The sequence below is a fragment of the Apiotrichum porosum genome (assembly GCF_003942205.1).
Source record: "Apiotrichum porosum strain DSM 27194 chromosome Unknown scaffold_8, whole genome shotgun sequence".
In the NCBI taxonomy this organism is placed as follows: domain Eukaryota; kingdom Fungi; phylum Basidiomycota; class Tremellomycetes; order Trichosporonales; family Trichosporonaceae; genus Apiotrichum; species Apiotrichum porosum.
In genome coordinates this window covers 949,755-973,772 of record NW_021167115.1, presented here as the reverse complement: position 1 = coordinate 973,772, position 24,018 = coordinate 949,755, and the positions used below count along the sequence as shown (strand labels likewise).

At 57.6% G+C, this 24,018-nt stretch overlaps 7 protein-coding genes and 1 non-coding gene across 8 annotated transcripts; 3 read left to right on the top strand and 5 right to left on the bottom strand.

Annotated features, from left to right (window-relative positions):
• Positions 1 to 2,379: 2,379 nt before the first annotated feature.
• On the top strand, positions 2,380 to 2,847 carry EHS24_009129 (uncharacterized protein; the record flags this gene model as incomplete). Its single annotated transcript, XM_028624422.1, has 1 exon — positions 2,380 to 2,847. One exon carries the CDS (start codon positions 2,380 to 2,382, stop codon positions 2,845 to 2,847), a length of 468 nt encoding a protein of 155 aa, XP_028475494.1.
• A 3,460-nt stretch (positions 2,848 to 6,307) lies between these two features.
• EHS24_009128 (uncharacterized protein) lies at positions 6,308 to 8,488 on the top strand (the record flags this gene model as incomplete). The annotated part of the gene is made up of 3 exons (XM_028624421.1): positions 6,308 to 6,943; positions 7,077 to 7,160; positions 7,223 to 8,488. 3 exons carry the CDS (start codon positions 6,308 to 6,310, stop codon positions 8,486 to 8,488), a joined length of 1,986 nt encoding a protein of 661 aa, XP_028475493.1.
• Positions 8,489 to 10,002: 1,514 nt separating this feature from the next.
• VPS15 (Serine/threonine-protein kinase) lies at positions 10,003 to 15,079 on the bottom strand (the record flags this gene model as incomplete). The annotated part of the gene is made up of 11 exons (XM_028624420.1): positions 10,003 to 10,052; positions 10,113 to 11,024; positions 11,215 to 12,314; positions 12,352 to 12,566; positions 12,626 to 12,903; positions 12,956 to 13,684; positions 13,732 to 14,546; positions 14,589 to 14,709; positions 14,748 to 14,872; positions 14,931 to 14,990; positions 15,069 to 15,079. The coding sequence occupies 11 exons, from the start codon at positions 15,077 to 15,079 to the stop codon at positions 10,003 to 10,005; spliced, it is 4,416 nt and encodes a 1,471-aa protein (XP_028475492.1).
• Positions 15,080 to 15,394: 315 nt separating this feature from the next.
• On the bottom strand, positions 15,395 to 17,538 carry MDM31 (Mitochondrial distribution and morphology protein 31, mitochondrial precursor; the record flags this gene model as incomplete). The annotated part of the gene is made up of 5 exons (XM_028624419.1): positions 15,395 to 16,814; positions 16,856 to 16,966; positions 17,004 to 17,025; positions 17,089 to 17,279; positions 17,375 to 17,538. The coding sequence occupies 5 exons, from the start codon at positions 17,536 to 17,538 to the stop codon at positions 15,395 to 15,397; spliced, it is 1,908 nt and encodes a 635-aa protein (XP_028475491.1).
• A 578-nt stretch (positions 17,539 to 18,116) lies between these two features.
• Positions 18,117 to 19,957, top strand: EHS24_009125 (uncharacterized protein; the record flags this gene model as incomplete). The annotated part of the gene is made up of 3 exons (XM_028624418.1): positions 18,117 to 18,210; positions 18,302 to 18,445; positions 18,492 to 19,957. The coding sequence occupies 3 exons, from the start codon at positions 18,117 to 18,119 to the stop codon at positions 19,955 to 19,957; spliced, it is 1,704 nt and encodes a 567-aa protein (XP_028475490.1).
• Positions 19,958 to 20,129: 172 nt separating this feature from the next.
• Positions 20,130 to 21,187, bottom strand: EHS24_009124 (uncharacterized protein; the record flags this gene model as incomplete). Its single annotated transcript, XM_028624417.1, has 2 exons — positions 20,130 to 20,702; positions 20,759 to 21,187. 2 exons carry the CDS (start codon positions 21,185 to 21,187, stop codon positions 20,130 to 20,132), a joined length of 1,002 nt encoding a protein of 333 aa, XP_028475489.1.
• An 835-nt stretch (positions 21,188 to 22,022) lies between these two features.
• EHS24_009123 lies at positions 22,023 to 22,103 on the bottom strand. The gene has a single exon. It is a non-coding gene; the product is annotated as a tRNA-Ser (tRNA).
• Positions 22,104 to 22,519: 416 nt separating this feature from the next.
• On the bottom strand, positions 22,520 to 23,900 carry EHS24_009122 (uncharacterized protein; the record flags this gene model as incomplete). The annotated part of the gene is made up of 7 exons (XM_028624416.1): positions 22,520 to 22,618; positions 22,661 to 23,039; positions 23,107 to 23,341; positions 23,379 to 23,429; positions 23,481 to 23,604; positions 23,658 to 23,755; positions 23,804 to 23,900. 7 exons carry the CDS (start codon positions 23,898 to 23,900, stop codon positions 22,520 to 22,522), a joined length of 1,083 nt encoding a protein of 360 aa, XP_028475488.1.
• Positions 23,901 to 24,018: the final 118 nt, after the last annotated feature.

The following is a 24,018-nucleotide window of genomic DNA, read 5'->3' as shown; positions in this document are numbered from 1 at the left end:
ATGCGGCCCTGTACCCCCCTGACAAGTGGGCTAGCATCCCTATATAACCATTTGGTTAGTGGAGAACGTGAGCCCGATGACATACGACTGCGAATGTCTGAAAGGCCAAGGTCAGGATAGGTTTAAAGTTGGTTGGAGTCAGCAGCAGGGACGACGACATGATTTGAGACCATGGCGGCCCCGGTTAAGGGTCAGCCTCGTTCAGCCATATGGCAAAACCGTCCACCGTTTCCGTGGGCCGCAGGTAAGACCCCATCCCTGTCACTGGTTAGTCACCACCTACAGTATACCCCCCACACCCTGTACGAGGCGTGCGAGGCGTCGGCGGTTGCCGCCGCCACTCCTGATGGGTGTGCTGGCTCATGGGCTTTCAATCATGGCGCATGGCGCTTTGGTGCTCGGACACAAGTTCCGGCAATCGTTCCGATGGAGGGGAGAATACCCAATCAGCGGAACCCATCCATGTCCGCAACTTGTCAAGAGACCACAATTCGCACTCGCAAGGCTGGAGGAGGGGCCGGAGGGGGATGTATGCCCCGTGGCGTAATGAAACAGCAGTTGGCATGTGAAGTAAAAAATCGCTGCGCACAAGGACGAGCGATGGGATGACCTTTGGGTTATTCGGGCCGCCGAAATGGGCGTCTCCTGTCCCATAGGAGAGTGAAGTGCTTGCGCACTCGGCCAACTGTCCCCGTCCGTAAATGAAGCATCCTGGCGCACAGTCCCGAATGTAAGGGACCCTCATCCTTTTTGGGAGAACGTGTTGGAAGGCGACGGCGATGCCGAAGCCATCTAGCGGCCGGCAGAGATGCCGTTCAGGCTGCCGGTTGCAACAGTCGAGGGGGACGTTGCGCCGCAATTAGATGAAGGCCAGTGCTTGCGGCTTTCATCAGCCGAGATCTATTAATTCAAGGAGACAGCAACGGGCCTGGCCCGGTACGACAGGTCACCGGAAATGGGGCCCAGGAAGGCCAGGAGCTGGAGTGGGGGAGCCAGATTTATGAACGGACGTGGACGTTTGGACCTGTCGTGAGGGGAAGGTGTGGACGTGTGGCGACCAATGCGAGTCATTCAGGAAAACAAGAACGGCCCTCGCGCCGAAAGGATTGCGGTTTACCGCCAGACAAGACGTTTGAACAATAGCTCTTTAGTTTATGAGGCAGGTGATAATCAGGGTGATGCTACATCCCATGTGTCGCGCGACCGCGGGGTGTGGCGTGTGGCGGCATGGCAGGTCGTTAAGCGAGGGTTACGGAATGTTGCTCCATGTGGTATCTGCCATCCCAAAGTATGGTTTGCGGAATGCTTCCAGTCGCTAGATCGCTAGCCCTGCGTATCATCCATCGAGTGGCCCAAGTGGCGCCACAGCAAAGCACGTTTCAAAAGTTAGGCGCTTATTGCACGAGTGGAACTAGTCGAGATGACAGTGTTGGTGGTCGACACACAAATAAGTGTAAGAGAGCTCCCTCATAAAGACCATGACTGCCCGTGTCTTGGCGCTCCACATTACCTGTCCGTGTCGCAGTATGATGAGCCGCAGTGGTTCCAAAGCCGCCACTAGCTCGGAACGGGCATATCAGAACTAAAACATGACATGTCAGAACAATATCACCGGCGGCCATGGATCCATGGAGCCTGAGCGGACACAGATACACTGGGATCTTGACGAGATCTGGTTGTCGGTGGACGCCACTCTGTGTACAAGCTCCGAGGAGATTTCCGCAGGCTCCGTGTGGATTCATTTCCAGATGACGTGTGATGACGTTGGGGGTTCATAATGGGGTCATACCCAAATGGACATGTGGGTTGTGACTCACTCGCTGGGCAACGAGCACTCAAACGCAAACGCCACCCCGTGCTGCTGCGACAGCGGACGGTATGAGCGACACCAATTATATGAGGCCGTATGCGTTAATTAATTGCTTGGGAAAAAAAATTAGGTTGTGCTGGAGCGGATCCCACTGCACTGTTTGGGAATCGACAGTGTCACTTGTGTCGTCTGATGGACGGCAGTGCAGATGCGATATGGTTGGTGTGACTTTAAGCAGCGGCCCGTCCGACTTCGCTAAACGAAGATACTTGAACTGAGGCCACGATTACGGTTTGCTTCCCGGTAGTGCGTCGCGGAGCCCGGTAACGTTTACGTCCAACGTGGCCTGCGTCAGGAACTCGAACTGGGTGGGGCCAGTTGACGAAGTAAACCAAAACTTGGTGAGCAACATGCGTGGAAAGGCCACTGTGACCAAGCTGTGGAGCTGCTGGCATGAGAGTGTGTGGGGGAGTTGCGATTGATGGAGCTGGTGTTTTAATGCGCCAAGGCTGGTCTCGGCAGCTCCGTTTGGGGTCCGTGTCTACACCTCCTGTAGGCACGAGTTGCAGATGCCCTCCTCCTTTGCAAGACAAGGCACCAACGCTCTCGTTCTCTTCCAGGGTGCGGCAGCATTAGCCTCGGTTCTGGAGAACTTTGGCTCACCCCACGAGGCCCCCTCTCATTGTTCGACGGGGTTGGGTAGTGACGATGCGATCTCGATCTCGTTCATCATCACAGGCGACGCGTACCATATGTTACCTATCTTGACGACATCCGCCTCGTATACGGGGTCACAAGGACAGGACACGACGTTCCCTAGTGCGCAAATGTCCGCCCCCAGAGTGTCGGCAGTCGGCCAACGGTCGCATGGTAGCATGGTCGTGGAGAATGTCACGTGTCTTTGTGGCGATGTTGGCATGTCAATGTTGGCACTGGCCGTCGCCGGTGTGAGGTACGCAGGCGGCGTCGACGAGGAATGCCAGTGCGAGGCCTTGCGAACCGACCACTCACGAGCCTCAGAAATGGGGATAAACTGACACCGGCTCTGCATAGTTGCCGAAACGCGTCACGAATAGACGCAGGGCAGACAGCGGACAAGAATGGGAACCAGGACAGGCCTTGTACAGCAAAGGTGGGGCCGGTTGTAGACCAGCTTTGAGTGTGTGAGGGAGGAGAGTAGTGCGTGTACAAACGCGGCGATGACCCCCCTCTGTTGTCCAGCGGAGACAGTAGGGAGTAGTTGACGCACTGCTTATGCGCGTTTGCATGTTTGCGAGTCGTCACCCGAGGGAAGGGCAAGTTGAAGACGACTGACCGTGCAGTGTTCCCCTGTCACAGTGGTGTGAAGCACAGGGCAAGACAAGAGGTGGCTCATGCGCACACGCAGACGTGACCCCCCCCCCCCCAAGGCGATGAACAAAAAGAAGCAATGTGAAGGATGGGCAGGAGGAAAGAACAATGATGAGCAGGAGACAGTGGGAGATTGTATCAACCAGCCACTATATGGCCACTCTATCGATCCGACATCGCTGTCGGTAGGGACGGGGTTGCGGGGGCGTCGCTGGATCGAGCAAAAGGCCACGCCGCTACACGCCCTTCTGTGTGAGATGTGTCGTGTCTTGTGCAGGTACAGGTACAGACGGGCACAGCGCATCATGGTGATGAAAGAAGGAGGTGGTGGGCGATGAAGAGAGATGGGAGATGAAACAAAGACACACGGTCGAACAAGTCACACGGCCGTGCTGGGGACGGTTCCCCCAAAGACGTCGTTGTCGCCCGTGGTGTGGTGGCACGGGAGAGCAGCAGCAGATGTGAAGGGCGCTGCAAACGAGCACAGATAGATGGACACGGTTGCTATGTTACGCATCAAAGGACGTGAAGAACGGGGGGGCCAAGGCGTTTGGTTGGAGCGCAGCTGCCGGTGGAGAGAGGGCTCAAAAGGAGATGTGGGACACAAGGTTGATTAAACGTATTACCCCCCCCAAGCCCCCACCCCCCACCTCCCCCCCAGCCGGCCGTCCACCCACTCTTCTTCCACTCACTTACTCTCCGACACTCTCTCGCCGGCAACCACAAACCACCTTTACGTATTTACGTCCTCGCCGGCCATCTTCCTTCTTTCGTCTCCTTCTTTATCCCGTTACTGTCCCCACACCCTCTCAACATTCCCGCCGTTCCAACGCGTCCTACTACAGCATCAACAACAGCCTGAACCGTAAGTGTCACTCCGGACCATTCTCCTCGATCTTCCATCTCAGCAGCGCACGGGCCACCCATCTGCCAACACAATGGACTACTGGACTACCGGTCCATGTCTGGCTCTGGGTTCTCTCAGCGTGCAGCTGTCCGGTTGTCACCTGGGTCACTGCCAGTGCTGCCGCTTATCGCTTCTGCTCGGCCGTCCACGAATACGTTTGCCGTGTTTCTCGTGTCTGGCCAACGTGGCCCGGAGCTGGCTCGGCGTGGTGCTCGTGCAAAGGCCGCGGCCTGGTTTCTCGATCCGCATTTGACCTTGCGCGCAGGTTGCGACCGACGGACCGCGTCGGCAGTGTCAAAAGGCACGCCACACAATCGCCTTTGTGGTCCTTGCCAGCGAGGACTCTGTTCAGTGTTCCGTTCTCCGCCTCCTCTTTCCGCACAAAAACAACATCCACTGCTGTGAGTAAAACTGCCTTTCCACACCCATCCTTCCTTGTCTGCCTGTGCACTGTTTCTCTGTTCGCGTATCCTTTGCATCACCCGTTGGCGCCCGCGCGTGCACGCCACCCCCTCCTTGCTTGCGCGCGTCGGAACCCCCCCTCCTCCTCCCTCACGCCCCAGGGGTAGGCGCCGAGAATGACCACTGCGCCGCTGGGTGTTGTTTACGGGCCACCACTGCCGACAAAGGGTATTGAGTAAAGGGGGCGTAAGCCATGCTTCTTCAGATCGGTTTGGCACACGCGTCGCCTGCGGCCGGCCCTCCCAGATCATCATTGAGGGGGTGGCGGAGGTCGTTGGGTGCGGCGTGCGCTGGCGCGGTCCACAGGTGCGATGAACTTTGGTGAAGCGTAGCGCGCCGTGCTTTGGCTGCCCGTATGGGCGTACTGCATGAAATGCCCAAACGCGAGAGCGCGTGCGCGGGTTGTGTGCCGTTATCGAGTCCCGGACACCAGGTCCGAGCCGAACTATGGCCGAGAGACGGCGCTCCACACGGCTTCAGCTTTGATGGCGCAGCGCCACCTACATGGCTGGGACCGGGGGGTGTGGACGGAGTGTGGTCCGGTATGCGCCCACGCGCACCTGAAGGCCTGAAGGCGGCCAACCAAGGTCACCTAATAGACATCCACAGCCTTGGTCATGTGGAGTGGTGTGGTGGAGGTCCCCTCACCGGTGCAGCAGCTTGTTACGTGCCGGTGACCCCGCGCCGTCTGTGACTTTGGGCTGACAGCCAGTCCTACCGCTGCCGCCTGTTGCTTGCTGCCCGCGCAACCTTGTGGTCCACGTCGCACGAATATCAGCCAGTGAAAAAGCCGGGACTGTCTCTTCTGGATCTCGGTGCAAACGTCATTCTCGTTCAGCGGCGCCCAGGGCCGTGCGGGCCGCTGAACCAGTTCATTCTTTCATTCATAAGTGAGTGGCGAAAGGGCCCTCGGGGTCGTTTTTTTTGCGACTACTCTGCTTGGGTCTCATCCACCACCACCTCATAATGTGCTTATCCATACAGCGCACCCACCGTTTGACCACCAGCCCGCTTCTACAACCCACCACTTGACTGCAGCGACCCGCTTCTGAGTGACACCCTGGTGAGTTGTGCCCAGGTGCTGTCCCTTCCCACCCGCAAACCCCCTGTCTCCCATATGGAGAACGCCATGCGCCAGATCAGACTCTGGCCCCGCCCTGGCAAGCGCCTGGTCGAGGCGCGGCACTTGGTGTGGCGTTTCTTGCCCTCCATCCCCCCCACCCCCCATCACCAGACGCACCAGACGGGTCCACCGCAACGTGGTCTGAAAGTCGTCGTCCGTTTCCATCATCTAATCCATCCTCGTCCCTGCCACCCCCACCTTGCTCCCTACTCCCGAATCGCCTGTCGGCGCCCCCCGCGCCAGCCATACTTACTTTCATTTCAGTGTCTCATTTTAACGACGCGGCGATTTAGCTGTCCCGACGGCCGCTACTAGCTAGCTCTCGTGAGCCTGTCTGCCGCCTGTCAGCATCCCGCCCCTGGCACCAACACCTGAGGGTCACCAAAAGCTGTCTTGCGATATCCTATATCCTAGTCTTCCCTGGTTCAGGCGCTGCCCAATTCCAGCAGCCTGGGCACTGGAACACTCAAAGCCTATCGTACCGCAACATCCCTCCTTTTGTCCTGCGTCATCCATTCTACAACACAAGATTGTTCTTAACACACCTTCGCTTGCCTTCACGGCACCCAGGCCGACTTTGCCGACAAGTGCCAACCGGCGCTTGTGAGCGAGGCCCAAGCCGAGCAAGCTGCGCGTCATTCAACGCTTCCACAACATGGATAGCGACGACCTGTCTATTGGCGGGTCCTCCTCGCCGCTCCGTCCCGCCCAGTCGGGTCCATCTCGCAGGCCGCGGCCACGCTCCGAAATCGACCCCACCACCCCGCGGCACGCTCCTCCGGTCGACGCTGTCCCCCATCATTATCGCCCACAACCACCTGGTCACTTCTATGGATCACCAATAGACGGCGGTGGTGGATCAATCAACATCTGGGCCGGTTCCGACCCTCGTACGCGTTCCCGCACGATGGACGTGGGGCCAAGCGCGAGCTCTACCTTGTCCGCTGCGTCCTCCCATTCCCTCTCTGGACCTCGCGACGCGTACGCAATGTCGAGGAATCTGTCGAATGACTCGCAGAGGTCCGCTGCCAGCCAAGGTTCACAGCGCTCGATGCAGTCGCAGGGCTCGGCTCCTCCCTCTCGTCACCCCTTCCTCTCTCCTGGAGGTGCTCGTCCATCCACTCGCAGCGACTCTCCAAGCCGCCGCGAAGTCAATGAACGCCCGAGCCAGGCACCGACCCACGCCTTGTCGGAGCCCGCCAGCCGCAGCAGGTCACCACCGCGGCCCCGCCGTACTCGCGTGTTGATGACTCGCATGCAGTGGACAGCTCTCACGAGCCTGTGGGATAAGGTGAGTCCCTTTGATGTTGTGATGTTGTCCTTCTCTCTTCTCCTTCCAGGGGAGGGGGGGGGGGGGGGAGAACGTGTCTACTGCGGGAACCCGGGCCGTTTGTGGCTGACCTGGTGCTCGTCCACCACACCAGACAATCTTTCCTGCAACAAATGAACGTGAAGCATTGGCTCAAGAAATTGGGTTGACCGCCCGCCAGGTGCAAGTGTGGTTCCAGGTGCGTTAGATAACCGAAAGGACCGTTGAGTGTGGCAGAGGAGATCCTAACAAACTCCGCAGAACCAACGACAAAAGCGTCGTCGCGAGCGCGAGATTGACGAAGCCAACGCTATCAACCTTCCCTCGGCTGGCGACATGCCTCGCACCGCCGAGGCGGCCCCGCACTGGGCTGGATCCATCTCAGGAGCTTCAAACTGGTCAATGCAGTCTGCACCAGCCCACCTTCAGACCATGCCGACGACCGCACCCCGAGCTCTCCCTTCCTCGTCCATCCCAGTGGTTCATGGACGTCCACCTCCAGGAGGTGGCCAAGTTCCACCCATGTCGCACCTCATGTACCCTCCTCAACCGCCTCACTCTCCCCACATGGCACACGGACAGCTTCACTCTCAATCCTCTCCAATCCATTACCCGGGCTCTCTTGGCCCTCAACCTGGCCACCATCCTTCACAATCTTCAGCCCAAACTCAGCATCACTCTGGACACTATCGATACCCCGATGAACGCAATGCGCGCTTGCCTCCGCCCCCGTCACAAAACTTCCAAAATATTCCTCCACCGCCAATGGGAGGCATGCCTGGTGAACAGCCACCAGCACCAGGGCTCAACTATGGCGTACCGGTAGACAGGTGGGAAGGCTGGGGCGTACCACGTTCTCATCAACCTCCTCCTGCCAGTCTCGATGGGGTTGGACCGACCAGACCTAGGTCGCGCTCGTTTGCCACTGCCGGTCGTCCATACCCTGTTCCCGCTCCGGTGTATTCCCCATCTTCCCCAATGCAAGACCACCCGGCACTTGTCCGAGAACGGGCATCTGCCAGTTCCTCTCGTGTCAACACCGCTCGCACACCGCCAGCGCAGGTTACCATGTTGACCCGCCTCGACACTCGCGACGACCGCCTGGCCCTCGACCGCGTGTCGGCATTACCGTCACAGACCCGCTCTCCGCCCTCTACAGCGACGTCGCTACGAGGGAGCTCCGCTGCCCTATCGGCCGCGGTCCGTGCTTCCACTGGTCCAACCCAAGGCAGCAGTGTTGGCATCACTGCCCCAATGACGGCACAGCGCGTGTCGAGTCTTCCACCGTCCCTGAGTGCGTTGGTGCTCGATCGTCCCGTCCAGTACATGGGAGATATTCCGCCTCCACTGTCCCCTCAAGATCCCAGTGCGTCATTGCATGCGCTAGTGCTTGAACCAGAACCCATCAGTTCGCCATCATCGACACGGGATGGTGGTGACCAAGGGGGCCGTCGCTCGTCTGGCGACAGGCCAACAACACAGCCAACGTCGGCAACTCTGCCCAGCCTGGCTCACTTGCTCAACTAGGGTGAGGACGAAGACACCCACTCATGTTTCGCCCGCGTGTTTCTCATTCTTGTTCATCCGCCATGTTCAGTCATGACCGTCAACCTCTCTCGGGGTAGACCCACGTTCCCACACATCCTTACGCCTCTCCCTCAACCCGCCATCCTTCGTTCCCACTGCCTGTTCCTTTTCTTTTTATCCTCTCTCCCCGTTTGCCGACCTTTGCAGCGCGAGCACTAATTCGGCGCTGTGTCGGCGCTGTGCCTCCTGTACCATGCGTCTGTAACCGCCATTTCCTACCCCATCGTCCCAATCTCTTTCTATCAGTGTACACACTACTAGAAGCGGCACCCGGCATATGCAATGTGCATAATGTGCATTCTCCATGACACTCCGGCTTCGGCGGAGGGCAAGTCCTTGAGGGGTTGTGGGTGGAAAATGAGGAGCAATAGCCACAATTGAAACAGTAGCGGCCCGACCACTTCCAGCGCTTGGCTGTCGCACTTTGGACCCTGGAAAGCACGCCTCCTTGCCTCGCAGGAGGTGAAGGCAACGAGGGTTGTGATGGAGTGCGTTGTGGGTGCGCCATGATGCCTTGTGTGACCCAATCTGATTGTCCTGTTCGCCCGCCGCGCGGTGCCAGACCGTGCGGACTGCGGACATGCGGACTAGCTGAGCGGGAGGAAGAAAAGGAAGCACAGGCCCAAGGACAAACAAGGGAAAGAACGGTGGCACAAAGGTAGGCAGAGGAGCAACGACAAAGCGGAGGAGCGGAACCGTCACGGCTCCTACACCAGGCACGCTTGGGCAGTCCCCGTGCACGTTGGCGGTTGCACAAGTCACCTGGGCGTGGGGGGTCACATCGCCCATTTGTTCAAATTGCGGTAAGCGGTTCAGCGGCGCCGTCTCTCCAAATGGGTTGAGGGAAAAAGAGGAACCGCGTGAGGGGGCCATCGGAGGAGGATGACCAGAGCTTAACTCATGCCCGCCAGGCACTGTGGCAACCCGGGCATCCGGCACAGGGCATGGGAAACCCAAGTCACAACCCACAGATCTATTGTGGACGTGGCGACTCACGCACGAACTCACAAATATGCAAAATCCATATGCTCACCCTTTTTTGCACACTCTCTGTCTGCCCCGTCCGATTTCCACGTCCGCTCATTACCACAGTTGTCACGCAGAGAGAGAGCTCCGGTGGACACGATCTGGAGCTGACGTTGCCTTGCCGTTATCAGGGCCCCCGCCGCACACTCTCGTTGGCACCTTCCATATTGCTACGCTAACAACTTCGGCAGTCTCGGCCGTTAGTGGCCAGTCAGTGCTGGGATAATTTCCGACAGGAGGCGTCGCGCCCAAAGGTCGTACACCTAGGGAAACCAGATCTCACAACAGACGCGACGTAGCATGCCGTCCACTCTACAGGACCGGTCCGTTTTGCAGGACTGGGAAGATCGAGACGAGAGCCGTTGTAATCGCTCGACGTCCTGGACTCTCACTTCTCTCACATTTACTCGCTCTCCCTCTCTCTCAGCTTATGGTCGGGACACTGGCGAACCCTCCATTCGCCACACCTTTATGACACCTGAACGGTCGGCACTGACAACACAACTTGAGAACGGTGTCTCTACCACGCCCAACGCACAAATCGCGTCATAGTGGGGCCGGAGCGCTTGGCGTTGCGAGTTGGCAGCATGGCCGCGGTTGGAGTCGGCTGGGCTGGTCCCCAGAGGTCTTGCGTTGGGGAGAGTGTAGTAGAGTTGTGGGGTCGCAGACGGAGACCCAGACGACTTGAATACAACGTCCTTTTCGCGAGGAGAGCCGCACAGCACAAAGCCGTCGCTCACACGTGCCAGATCCCAGTATCGGATCATACGGTCGTCGCCTGCCGTCACCATCCATCCAGGTCTCAAAGGCTGAGCGCGCTCCCGGTCGGCTGCACCTCCTCCACCTGTCGAGACGTCGTCGTCGCGTGCAACGGGCGCAGTGAGGGATGCAAAGCCTTGTCCAACGAGAAGGGATTGCACAGAGGGAGTCTCGTTTGAATCGGCAGTGACTGTGGGGAGGCCGCCACGACCTCCTGCCAACTCGGCAATGAGTTCAGATTTGGTCTGGAGAACGTCCCTGCCGGGAGGAGGAGCGGAGCGTGACGAGGGTCGGGTTGTGCGCGCCTCAAAGGCCTCGACAAGCTTGCCGGTTTCGATGTCGTAGGTTTCCACAAGCGGAACATCGGCGCCACCGTTGCCACCATTCGTGTCGTTGTTATCGTCGCGATCAAGAGACACCATGACCCAGCGTCCACGACCGCGCGACGGATGAATGGCACATGATGTTATTCCGCCGCGAGCAGCCCAGCTCTTTAGCAACAGGCCAAATCGCAGGTCCCAAAGGCTCAGGCTGCCAGTAACAGTGCCAACAATTAACCAGTGAGGGGTAGGGCACACTGCGGAAATTGGTCCGAGCTCGAGAGGGTGTTGCAACCGGGTTTTGATCTCCATTGACCTCATGTCGAGCACGGCAATCATGCCAGTGGTCGTCACAATAAGCAAGGAGGATTCTGAGAGTCAGCATCAAAGTTTTGGGGTTCCGAGCGCCACCATGAGGCTGGCTTGAGTGACTACGCATGCAAGGGGGTCCGTTCGCAGCCCCCCATGACGCGCACCCTCTAACAGCGTTTATTTATTTATTTTTGCTTTTCGTCGAATATATTTCGGCCGCCTCATCATCAACACGGAAAATGCACTTACCTTGGAGGTGGGAGATATGTGTCACGTAGCCGTCCTCGTTTGCTGTGCGGAAGGTACGGATACACTCGATGCCGCGGTATTTGTTGTTGGCCGAAGATCCGCTGGTGGAGACGTACACTCGTAGGACGTGGACCTGCCCGTCCTCAGATGCCGCTGCCAAGCAGTGGGTTTCTTCGATGCGGCACATGGCAGATATCGGTGCGTCCATGCGGTATGTCAGCCGAGGGCGGCCTGACACAGAGCGCTCCAGGCGAGCGTTATCCCAGATCATGATTGAAGCGTCCTCTGATGCTGTGGCAAAGAAGAGCTGGTCTGGAGAAGAGACAATAGCCGTGACGGCACCGGTGTGATGGGGTAGATGTGCAATCATGGTAACAAACTGCGGCGTAGAGGACTTGGGCCTTGGTCCTCGTTTCCGGTGACTTGCAACGACTCGAGGTCCAAAATCGAGCAAAGGTTCCCGATAATTTTCCAAGTCGACTTGTTCCAAGAACGCGCGAACACCGGGGTCGGCTCCGTCGTAGGTACTACTGTACGGGGCCAGAGATCCATTACCGGCACCAACCAATGTTCCGCCGGCGCCAGATGCACCTGGTATGGGCGTACTACGTCCAGAGTGTGGTGGTTCATCATGGATACTAGTTGTGCCGAGAGCGGTGGTGTGAACAGCGCCGACTGCCGGAGCAGCCTTCGAGTCCAGGCGATGGCGACCGGGCCGAGGGAGTGTCGTTATATCCATGGCAGATGAAATGGCCGACTCGGAAGGGCTACCGGGGGTGGGAACGTGAATCGCATGTTCACTTGACGGACGACGAGCCGGCTCCAGTGTGATGAGGCGCTTGCGCAACTCTTCGACCGGGCTCTCACTCGGTGCCCCGCCCCGGTTGCTGCGGCTAGCAAGCGATGTTCGACGGCTTGGAGTGCTGCCACCTGCTCCCTCCTGTCGCAGTCGCTTGAGCTCCAGTTTGGCATCGACAACACCGATGGTTCGAGGAGAGAGGAATACAGTTTGCGGAGTGACGCCGAGGTTGATAAGTGAGATGGACTTGCCAGATGTGAGCGCAGCCTCAGCCGGTGTCGAAGGGTCTGATCCTTCGCGACTGTATGTCAGCTCAAGACATCGGATGGCGGACTCACGCTTTACTGGCATGTGCCTGCTTGTAAATAAAGTCGCGAAGAGCGACAATCTTCTTTTCATCCTTGGCCGAAATACCTTTTTCGCGAAGATGCTGCAGGTCACCCGACGGTTTGCCGGTGGCTGCCTTGGTGAGAGTAGACTTGGCGGTAGAGCGCGTTTGTGCCACCCTCCAAAAGCCAGGTGGAGAGTCAGCCAACGCGGCAGACTTGGCAATCTGGAGTGTTGAGCGTGAAAGCTGCAGGGTCAGCGACACTCAAATTATGCCATACGCACAGGAGGAAGGAGAGCGCCAAGGATCGAGTCTTCGTCGAGGGACACAATGTCAGAACGCAAAGTCGTGCGGACCGAGGGGTAGAGAATGCACCACACGTCTGCGGGCTGAAGGTTGCGTGCGGCTGCAGCCACGAAACCAGCAGCATTCTGTCGAATCCAGCTGTTGGGGTGGTAGAGGAAACCTTGCACGGAGAAGAAAACGTCCCACAGGCGCATACGGTGGAACAGACCGAGAGAGGTCAGGGTTGACAGCGACAGAATAACACGAGCGACAACGGCTTCCTCGGGGTCTGCTGTCAGCTATCCTATGTGAATAGAGTAGTAGCTCACCTGCAAGCGCTTGAAGAAGAAGAGGTAGAACATATTCGTCAATCGCTCGGATACCGATGAAGGCGCCAACGGCTACAATGCCGTCAAAGAAGGCCAGACGGAGCTGCCAGTCACGGTCATTGAGGTAGGTCATGATGTGACTCAAAACAGTCTCGCTCGACTTTTGGCGCCCAAAGAAAAGACACAAGTCGTCAATGGAGGCCAACATGTTGCGCTTGACGTTACTAGCCGTGTCCACGAGGAGGGATGTTGCTTGTTCTTCCACCACGGACTGGATCTCGGCAAGCATTGAGTCGTAGTCGGCCTCTGCAATCTGCGGGCCGTCGCTTGACAGGGTCGGTTGGGCCACTTGACTGAGCTCCAACATGCGGGTGGCGGCATCGGCGAGACGAACGAGTGCTCGAGCGTACGTCGCACGTACGAATACGTCGGGGTCATTGGTTAGACGCTTGGTCTGTGGGAGGAGATACTCTGGGATGAATGTGGCGTTGTGCAATGTGATTGACTGCACAGACTCGACAACAATGACCAGTGTACGACAGGCCTCAGCGCGGACAATGGCCACCTCGTCGGATAGAAGCTCGACAACGAAGGGAACGATGCGATCCACTTTGTCTTCATCCATGAGATAAGGGCAGAGGTTGAGGAATAGCTTGAGACCGTGCAGCCTCGAGCTGGGCGAGAGACAGTTGCGGATTGACGCGGTGACAATGTTGAGTAACAGAAGAGCTGGACCATCTTGTCGTCAGTTACGCCGACGCAGGGTTACAACTCACTCTCGCTCACGCCCTTGCCTTCCAGATGAACACTAATCGAATCCCACTGCTCGAGCATGCTGTCAATCTTGGACCCAGGGGTTGTTGAAGCTCGCCGAAGGAAGTCAGGTTCGGGTGTATCGGGCAGCTCGGCGAGCTCGGTGGCATAGTCCTTGAGGAAAGTGTAAAAGTACTCGGGGAAGATGGTACCACGGTAGGTTGCCAGGACGCGGTCAAATGAAGGACGCTGCGATGGCTCTCGGGAGAGCATCTGCGCAATCATGGACTTTACGTCGACGTCCTCGAGATTGTCAAGGATGCCTTCAAGACCGAGGGTGCCGTTGCGATACGCGAACAACTCGCTGAGATTGAACACGGTTCGTCCATCGGTCCACGTCTCGGCGAGAACGCAGCCAGCAGAGAAGACGTCCATTTCCTCTGTGATCTTTCCGTCGCGCTTCTCCCACGATTCAGTTCCACTCGCTGCGTCAGACGTCTCGGACGCTGCAGCTGCAAGTGCAGCTGCAGCCGCTGCGGCCTTGTCCTGGGCGATCTTCGAGTCGGCAGTGTAGAAACGCTCAGGCGCAATGTAGCATGTGCGCCTTGCTGACGTGTCAAAGAAGAAGGAGAAGTCGGATGGGTCGTCTAGAGGAAGGTATGTGGGCTTGAATGCACTCGAAAAGTCGGTAACGAGGACGGTGAGGTCGGACGTGATGAGGACGTTGTCCGACTTGATGTCGCCATGAGCGACCTTTGACGTTCGCGCGTCTCGGAGACAAGTGAGAAGCTGGAACGCAATCCACTTCTTCTCAATGTCCGTAAGGTAGGGTTGCGTACTAAGGAGTCAGTAGAGAACAATGGGGAGAGCCAGTCCTCACCTCAGTCGGTCATACAAGCTGGAGCCGACCCACTGTCGGACAAGGTATCCGGCCTTCTCAGTCTCGATAAATGTCGCATACGTGTTCACGTTGGACAGATGGGCCAGCGCATCACGTTCGCCTGGGACGTAAGTATCGTGACAATCCAACTATACCCACTCTTGAGACGCCGCTGGATGACGCGGAGCGTCATAGACGCATCTGGCTTGATGAATATCTTGAGCACCAACGGACCATACTTGTGTCGGGCAACGATGGTTTTGAGGAAGCGAGATGACGACAAGCTGCACAGCAAGTTCAGTAAGGGTTCTCCCTCTGTCGCTCTCCAACACCTGCACTTACCTCTTCTCATATGAAATGTCGTTCCCTAGCTCGGAGACGTAAGAGTCGAGGGCGGTCGAGCTACATGTGTCAGGAATTGGGGAGGGGCGAAAGGAAGGGCAGCAGTCGTCAACGGCCGAATGGCCCCAAGGTACTCACGCCCGAGCCATGGATGAGATGTTTCCCATGCTGCCTCTCGCACCCTCCGGTGAGTGTATTGCAGAGAGCTAGAAGCAGGAGGTTGGGTGGCGAGATGGATGATAGACAGGAGATGGTTGGAGACGGTGTGACGGTCGCGTCGAGGTATGAGCGGCGACGTCAAGCTGTGGGGCCCAATCGGTCAACGGCATGACGTGTGTCGTGTGATAACACGCCGCCTGGCTACAGGTTCACCACTCTATTCCAACCAATTCTGTAACAACAACCCAAGAATGCATGCGATGGTAGCGGTGTTCTAAATGCAGAGAAGTGAGAGAGGTCTAGTACTACAGAGTGGCCATTGGTTGGCCGTAAACAGGGTCGACCATGATGCGGAGCGTGTCGAGGAGCACCTCGGCTCCCCGCTGGATTCCCCACACACTGACCTGACGGATGCGCTTGGAGTTTGCGGCTTCCGAGGAAACGTGGTACGCCATAGCGGCATAGATTTGGTCCGAGATGGACGTCATGAGACCCGTCTCAAAGAGGGTCCAAGAGCCGTCAAAGTCGGAAATGTCGGCAGCGACCTCGCAGTGGATGGGGACCAGGGTGCGGTTCGCGTTGATGAAGGCGACAATGGGGCGGATGAGGGCATTGTTGGTCACGCTCAGGTCGCTCGTAAATACGGGCACAGCAGCCTTCAGGTCACGGAACCGGAGGTCAACGTCGATTGTGACCTGGGGCTTGTCCTCTAGATGCTTGCTGCCTTCGGGGGCACGCAGCGCAGGACGCGCGAGACGGTGCTGCCCGGGGAGAAGGTTGCTGTCGCTGGCAGACACAGTGTCGTGCATACGAGTGTTCGAGTTGAAGTTGTGCTCGCCAGCGGCGTCGTCGGGGTGGAGACCTGAGGTGGTGATGCTTGTCACATTGCGACCAATCTCCTGAAAGATAGCTTTTACGTCAATGTCGTCATCGGGGTGAGCAGGGAACTTGATGTCGAGCACGGCATCCAATTTGCCAGACGTAAGCCACGCCATTGGGCCCTCATGGCCGGACGCGTACTGGGCATGTTCGATGGGCAGGCCGTCGATGCGGAACCGGGCCATGCGCTTAACGTTGTCGTCGACGAGACCATGCGACTTGCCGAGCTTTTGAGGCATGTGTAGACTGAACAGGCAGTTGTCATACTGGCCCGTCATCTGCTCAGCACTCATCATGTCGTAGAAGAGCCAGCGCTTGCGGAATGGGCCGTACGTTGCGTTAAAAATGGACACGTTGTACGGCCGCTGGCCACCGGGCTGGTACACAGTGACGAGGAAGTCTTCGACATGGAACGATTCCAGCTCGAAATCGCCATTGTAGGTCGGGTGTCGCCAGGCGGCGGGGTCAAGGTTTAGGGACATGTCCCACCAAACCGACCTTCGGTCGATGACTCCACGCACGCCCTTGACCGTTGCGTCTTTGACCAAGCCCTTGCCGTCCAACCACCTTCGCAAGCTAAGGGTGACCTCTACTTCATCAAAGTTGATGTCGAACATTGTGTAGTTGTCAGCCTCAGCTGCTCGTGGTGGATGGAGATATCCTTGGTCAATATCCGAAGATAAAAAGGCGACGGGAGAAGGGGGCTTGGCGGTGGCGGTCTTGCGCTTGTTACCGTGAGGCTGATCGTCGCTCTCCGCAAGAGCGTTTTGCGGACGGCGGGAGACGTAGACGTTGCGGAACGCAATCGTGGAGGCACCCCATCGAGGAACGATGGCAGACTCAAAGCTGCACCATGGTCAACTTTGGAACACACACGTCACGCTTACATTACGGTGACGCCAGCGGCCGAAGTTAAATAGTCGGAGATCCAACGTGCCACATATTCCTGCATCGACAGCGAGTTGAGGGTGGCGATGACTGCAGCGACGAATGTGGTTCTGTTATCAGCTCAATTCAATGAAAGGGAAAACGCACGTTCCAACAAGAATCCACAGGGCTGGCAGGGATCAGATCAGCTACTAGTCGGTGTACAGGGTGTGTGTGGCACAGACAAACTCACTGTTTCCGACAATGAACCAGCTGAAGAAGGCACTCAGGTCGTCTGTATTGAACCTCCGCCATCCACGGATAGTGAACCACTTGAGACGAATGCGCAGTCGCTCCCACCAACTGTTGGCGGCGTTGAGCAGATCTTCTTTGGTGGGTCGGTGGACAACGCCACCAAGCTCCGAGGACCGAGAAATGAGACGCCTGATGAACGGTACATAGTCTTGAGCGACTTGTGGTGGATGCAGAGCCTGTTTGGCGGCAGGTAGTGGGACTGGCGGTATTGGCGGTTTACTGACCGGGCCAGTCGCATGGATACATTGCGGACATGGCCCTTGCTCCGGGTCTGTGGGTTTGGAGGAGTTGTGCCGGCGCGAGCTTGGAGGGAATCGTCGAGGAATAGCAAGCCGTGCTGGCGCAGGCGAAGGTGGTCTGGAGAAAGCCTGCTGTGTGAAGAAGGCATGGATAGTGAGGTATCGCTCTGCTCTGGGGGATGATCGAACAGCAGTTATGGCGGCGCGCGAGGTGCCCGCTCGAACTGGCGCGAGGTAGACAGCCTTGGTGAAAGCGTGCGCCACTGGGCGCGCCGCCTGCATTTTTGAGCAGTGAGTCGCGGCCAAGCGGTAGCGACTGTATGAGGGGGACGGGGATGTGCCGTGTCGCCCTGTTGAAGAGCTTTTGAGGGGTTGAGAGCCTCGAACGAGTTGAGCTGGAAGATAGGTGGGAAAGAACAACGTTGGTGTGTGATGGGTACCGGCGAAACTCTGACGTACACCGGCGGCGGCGGCAGCAGCGGCGAAGCCTCGGCCCTCTCTCTCCCCGCCAAGGCGATGGCCGGCGAAGGGAGAGAAACGTACGCGGGAGGGAACGGTGTGATAAACCTACTTCCGAAAATCCCCGTGGTGGAGGTCAAATACGTGTGAATAATTATTTCCAAGCTTTGCCACCGTGCAGTTCGGCTCCTGGTTTCCAAGATTTCTGAACGATGGTGCACAAGGACTCCTTACACCACCCCTATCGTGCATAACAACAGCTTGCACAATGGAGTACGAACCCGACGCGGCTGGGAGTGAATCCTACATTCTCTGTGCCGACTGTGGCACAGTCATCTCGTCCGCCAACGGCGCCGGTCTCTGTGAGTACCACCCACCCCACACCCCACTTGCCTGCCCCCTTGGCATGACATGCGCTCGGTCATCTTTGTAAGCAACAGTTCTAACAACCAGGTGTGGGATGTCTCCGTAACTCGGTCGACATCACTGAGGGTATCCCCAAGGAGGCTGTTGTCAACTTTTGCCGTGGCTGTGAGCGCTTCCTCTCGCCTCCCCAGACCTGGGTTGCATGCCAGCCCGAGTCGCGTGAGCTTCTTGGTAAGTGTACTGGACTGTTGAATGAGGCAAGCACTCACCGAGCCAGCCCTCTGCCTGAAGAAGATTGCCCGCCCATTGCTGAAGGTCCGCCTCATCGACGCTTCGTTCATCTGGACTGAGCCCCACTCGCGCCGAATCAAGCTCAAGGTCACCATCCAGAAGGAGGTGCTCGCCAACACTGTCCTCCAGCAGACCTTTGTCCTCACCCTTACCGTCCAGACTGGCCAGTGCCCTTCGTGTACCCGTCTTGCCGCCAAGAACACTTGGAAGGCGTCCGTTCAGCTCCGCCAAAAGGTCACCCACAAGCGTACTTTCCTGTTCCTCGAGCAGCTCATCCTTAAGCACAATGCCCACAAGGACACCAACTCGATTGCCGAGAAGCGTGATGGTCTCGACTTCTTCTACACTGAGCGTAACAACGCCATCAAGATGTGCGAGTTCCTTGCCAGTGTCGTTCCTGTCCGTTGCAAGGGCTCGGAGCAACTCATTTCGCAAGACACCCACAACGGTACCGCCAACTACAAGTTTACGTACTCGGTTGAGATTGTCCCCATCTGTAAGGACGACCTTGTCGCCATCCCCCGCTCGCTCGCTCGCTCGTGGGGTAACATTTCGCCCCTCACCATTTGCTCGCGTGTGGGTAACTCCATGCACCTTCTCGACCCCATGACCCTCCAGCAGACCGACGTTACCGCCCCTGTCTACTGGCGTTCACCCTTTGACCCCCTTGCATCCGTTTCCGACCTCGTCGAGTTTATTGTGCTCGACATTGAGCCTTCGGGAGTCCAGCGTGGCAAGTATGTTCTTGCCGACGCACAGGTGACCCGCTCGTCGGGCTCTGGCCGCAAGGAGGCCGATGACGACGGAATGGGCGACGACGGTATCTACCACACCCGCACCCACCTCGGCGCCTTCCTGCAGCCCGGTGACACTGTTCTCGGCTACCACCTCACCAACTCGAACTTTAACAACGATGCGTTCGAGGCCCTTGACCAGAGCCGCATACCCGACGTGATCCTCGTGAAGAAGACGTACCCCAACAGGAGGAAAAAGTCCAAGCCCAGGAACTGGAAGCTCCGCTCGATCGCCAAGGAGGCCGAGGATGGCACCGAAGGCAATGTCGGCCGTGGTGCCCTTGGCCGTCGTGGTGGTGTGGACCAGAAGAACGTCGAGCGCGACTACGAGCTCTTCCTTCGCGACCTCGAGGAGGACCCCGAGATGCGTGCCGCCGTCAACCTGTACAAGGCCGACGAGGCTGCCGCTGCCGCCGCCGCCGACGACGAGGATGGAGATGTGGCTATGGGTGGTGCTGTCGCTGGTTCGGGTATGCGTGGTGGCAAGCGCCGCGGAGGCGCTGCCGCCCAGGCCGCGGCTGTTATGGAGGTCGAGGACGACGGTATGGGCAGCGACGACGACGAGGAGGAGGACTTCCCCGAGATCCAGCTGGACGAGCTGCTGGAACACTTCGAGGAGATGGGTGTCAACGACGACGACGGCGAGGAGGTTCTTTAGGCGTATTAGATTGCGTATTTGTATGCACATCACTACAGACTGGAAGAGCGCTGCAGCATGACATTTAACATGGTCACATTAACATGAACGCAGTCGTATAAAGCCCAAGAACTCGGCACATGGTCATTCGGTTATGGCCTTCTGCAGTCAGCATTCGCGGGGGCAGGAAAGCTCACCTAACATGCTTCCGCATCCACGGCATGGCCACAGCGCGAATCTTCTCTCCTTCATGCTTGCAGTCTGGCACAATCTCAAAGTCATACTTGATTCCTGCTTCGTCCCAGCTCTTGGCAAGCCCCATCGTCACGTCAAATCGGGAATGCGCCGTGCGCGTACCGTCAGGCTGGACGGGGTGCCAGGTATCCTCGGCGCCGATCAGGAGCTGCAACTTGAGGTCCCCAGACTGTGTCTGGCGTGCGAGCTCGGTCACGTCAATGGCACGTCCAGAGGTCGTCAATGGCGCATTGACGATACCCTCTGGCCACTGCAGAGGGAGAAGCGGAGTGGCGCGGCCGGGTGCGCCGACCGACAGAGCGTGCAGGCGTTCGGGATGCAGGTAGAAGAAACGGTGGGCAAGCTGCGCTCCGCCCGAGAAGCCCGCCATGGCAAACGTGGTAGTGTCGACACAGCCCCATTCGCGAGACACCGTGTCGATCATCTGCAGGAGGATATCGTCGAACCGAAGTGTTTCGCCAGCTGCGTTGACCCACTCCAGACGCTTGTAGTTGTCGGGGCCGTCGGGAAACTGCAAAGTCAGACAAGGGCCATGTGTCTGCGTAATCCCAAGCTAGCTGTACCCACCTTCAGGTCGCATGGAAAGTGAGGAGACAGAACCACACACCCTTCCTCCTCGGCCAAGTCGGCCCACCAGTCACGCAGCTTCTCGGCGTCACGGCTCGAGTCGTGGATGAGGACCAGGAGGGGGAACCCCTTTGGGCCGGGACCACGGCCAGGAGCCTTGCCCCCAGTGGGCGAGACGGTGGGCGCCAGCGGTGTACCAAGACCATTACTCTTTCCAGCTTCACAGCACCCATCCAGGCTGACGTCCTCGCCCCTTGCTCGACGCGTCACGGGATGAGAGCGCGGGACGTAGAGGTAGAAGCTGAAGCGCGGATCTTGGGGCAGGTGGAAGGACGCTGTACGCCGTGCGGCCATGAGGAGGGTGAGGTGGCCTGGCGGTGCTGCATAGAGCGTCGAGTCCGATGCCTTGCAGGGTGTTGCGTGGGCCATGGTGGAGAGTGATGTGGGCAGACTGGTCAGCCGGAGCCAACAAGTTTGGAGCAAACGAGTTGACATCCGTTTCGGACGAACGGCAACAGACGGCACTGGGTCGGATATCTCCGGCAACTAAGCAATTAGCAACTCGCGGTCTGGTGTTGCTGACTGTCAAGACTTTGGCAATGTTTCCAGTCGTGGACAGGTGCAACTGGTATCGACAGAAAATAAGACAAGCGGCATTCAATATTCAAGCCTATTTCTGTACACAAAGACGGCTTAGGTGATTCTTACAACTTGTGCCAGAGTGAATATTTCAAGGACGTGTAGACCACTGCAGCAAGCACTCCCTAGCTGAAGAACATCTGGTACCCTTCTGACAAGCTGTGTACAAATCCTGCCCACATTGGAGCGGCACCATTGTTTCTCCTCCATCCCCTAGTGGTCTGTTCAGAACGAGAGATGGACTAAGGAGACTGAAGAGACCACCAGGAACAGGGATATTGATTGGTTTGGTGAAGTTGTCACCGTCGCAGATGTGCGTGAGCTCAGTCCCAACGCAACAAGGAGGTCTAAGACGTCAGCCATAGGACTTTACCCAGTGTACTGCAGAGCTATAGCCCCAGGCCGGGCTCGCCGAAAACACACTATGTCTGGATTACTCAGCAATCGGCTCGCACAGTCGGTTTCTCTCACTTGGCTTCTGAAGATCCCCTCCACCTTGCGGTGCTCCGCAGTCACCATTCCAACCTTTGCACTTGCCTTTCCAAAACATCAGCTCACCGCTGTCCTCAATGCACCCCAGCACTGCTGCCGACCTCGAAAAAGGAGGAGATCTTGCGATCTCGTACGACAATGACATGATTCGAACATGTGCTCCCGAAGGAAATTGATTTCGAGTCAATCGCGTTAACCACTCCGCCACATTGCCGCCGATGCTTGTTCTGTGCATTGCATGATGTTGCGCTGCTTCGTAGCTACCGATGCATGCGAGTTTTGAAGCTCTAGGTGGTCTGTGGACTGAGATATGGACGGTTTTGTAACGGGGTGAATGGTGCGGATGAACGGAGTAAGTGCCACTAGTGCGGATCGTTTTTTTTTGGTGGGCCGCGGGTGGTGTGGCCAATCTGCGGATCTGTGTGCCCAACGGCAGACGGTTACGGTCTCCTCCCAGCGATGGCAGCTAGCACTGGTGGACACTACCTGACTGTCAAGCCCCCCTTGAAGCCTACCTCCCAGCAGCCCCATGGCCCATACGTCACCACACTGCAAACCTGTTGCTCCACCATGCAAGGAATACATCATGCAAATATCGCCGCCGACCTACATCTAGACCTAGACGGCCTCCTAAACAGCCACCTGGGCCACGCCATCCGTGACGGTCTTGACATCGTCGTCGTCCTCGGCTGCATCGTCGTCCTCTTGGCGCTCGCCATCCTCCTCGGCCTAGCGCAAGTCAGCAAACACATTGTACCTTTATTCACTCACGTAACGAGCAAGCATGCGGGAAATGTCCCACTCCTCCTCGACATCGTCCTCCTCGTCGGCGTAGAGCTCGCTGCCAAACTCGAACATGTCCTTTCCGGTCATGCCCGACATCTTGCCGGCAGCGCGCTGGAGAGTCTTGGCCTTGTCGAGCGCCTCCTGCTCGGCGGCCTTCTTTTCCAATCGCGCCTTCTTCCAGGCAGCAAAGGTCTCGGGCGTGCAGGGGGTAAGAGGGGGCTGGAGCTTGTGGCGCTCGACCTCGACAAAGTCCTCGAGCGAAATCTCGTCCTTGACCGCCTTCTTCTCGTCCTTCTTGAGGACGAATCCGGGGGGAAGAGCGTGCTTGTACATGCAGTTGTCACCGCCATTGGGGCAGATCCAGCTAAAATGTAATGTCAGCGACGCCCTGCCATGTCGTTGACCAGCACATGGCGCAAAAGGACACTCACAACCAACCATACTTGCGGTCCTCGATCGCCTGAACAAAGAACTTGCACACAATGTCGGTGGTGGTACGCTGCTTCCGTGCGTTCTGGTTGACGACTTCGTTGAGCTTGGCATCGTCCCAGTCATCCATGGTCTCCTTCTTCTTCTCCTCCTCGCCCGCGCGCTTGTCCTCGTAAATGTTGACCTTTTCAACCTTGCGCTCGACATTACGGTCGTGCGAGAACTTGCACTTGTTGCCTGAAACGTTAGTTCAGACAACGTGTTAGTAGCTCACCCTTGGTACAGTTTCCTGCCTTGAAGAAGACACAGAGGACAGTCTTGGGGTCTGTAACCGTTAGCATCACTGGAATGACAGTGTCCCCCACGCGCTACTCACCGGTACCGAAGGCGACCTTCTGGATCTGCTGGGTCGGGGTGAACAGCTGCGCCTCCATCGCCTTCTTGGCGGCATCGGCCTCCTTGGAACGGGCGCGGTCCTCGGCCAGCTTCTGCTTGGCGAGCTAGGTCTGGTCAGCTAGTGCCGTCGAGGCACACGACGTGAATGTCAACCCACCTGCTCCTTGTTCTTGCCGGCCTGCGACTGCTGCTTCTGAACTTCCTGGATATACTTCTGAACCTTTGTCGACTTGTTCTTGTTCTTCATACCAAAGGCTGACGCACAGGTTAGCTCAGTGCTTCAATGTGTGTAGGGCAACTTACTCTGCAATGTGATTGCCAGGTCGACGAAAGGGGCGCATATGTGAAGGAGGCACGGCGTCAGTATTGGTCGTCCAAGGCAGAACCAACGAGCCGCCATGCTCAGGCATAGCAGTCTCAGAAGTCTCAGCAGTCTCCACGCACCTTGTCATCCTTGGTGGCTTGCTTCTTGGGCGGCATGATGGATAGAGGTCTCGCGGGACGGTGTCAAATGGAAA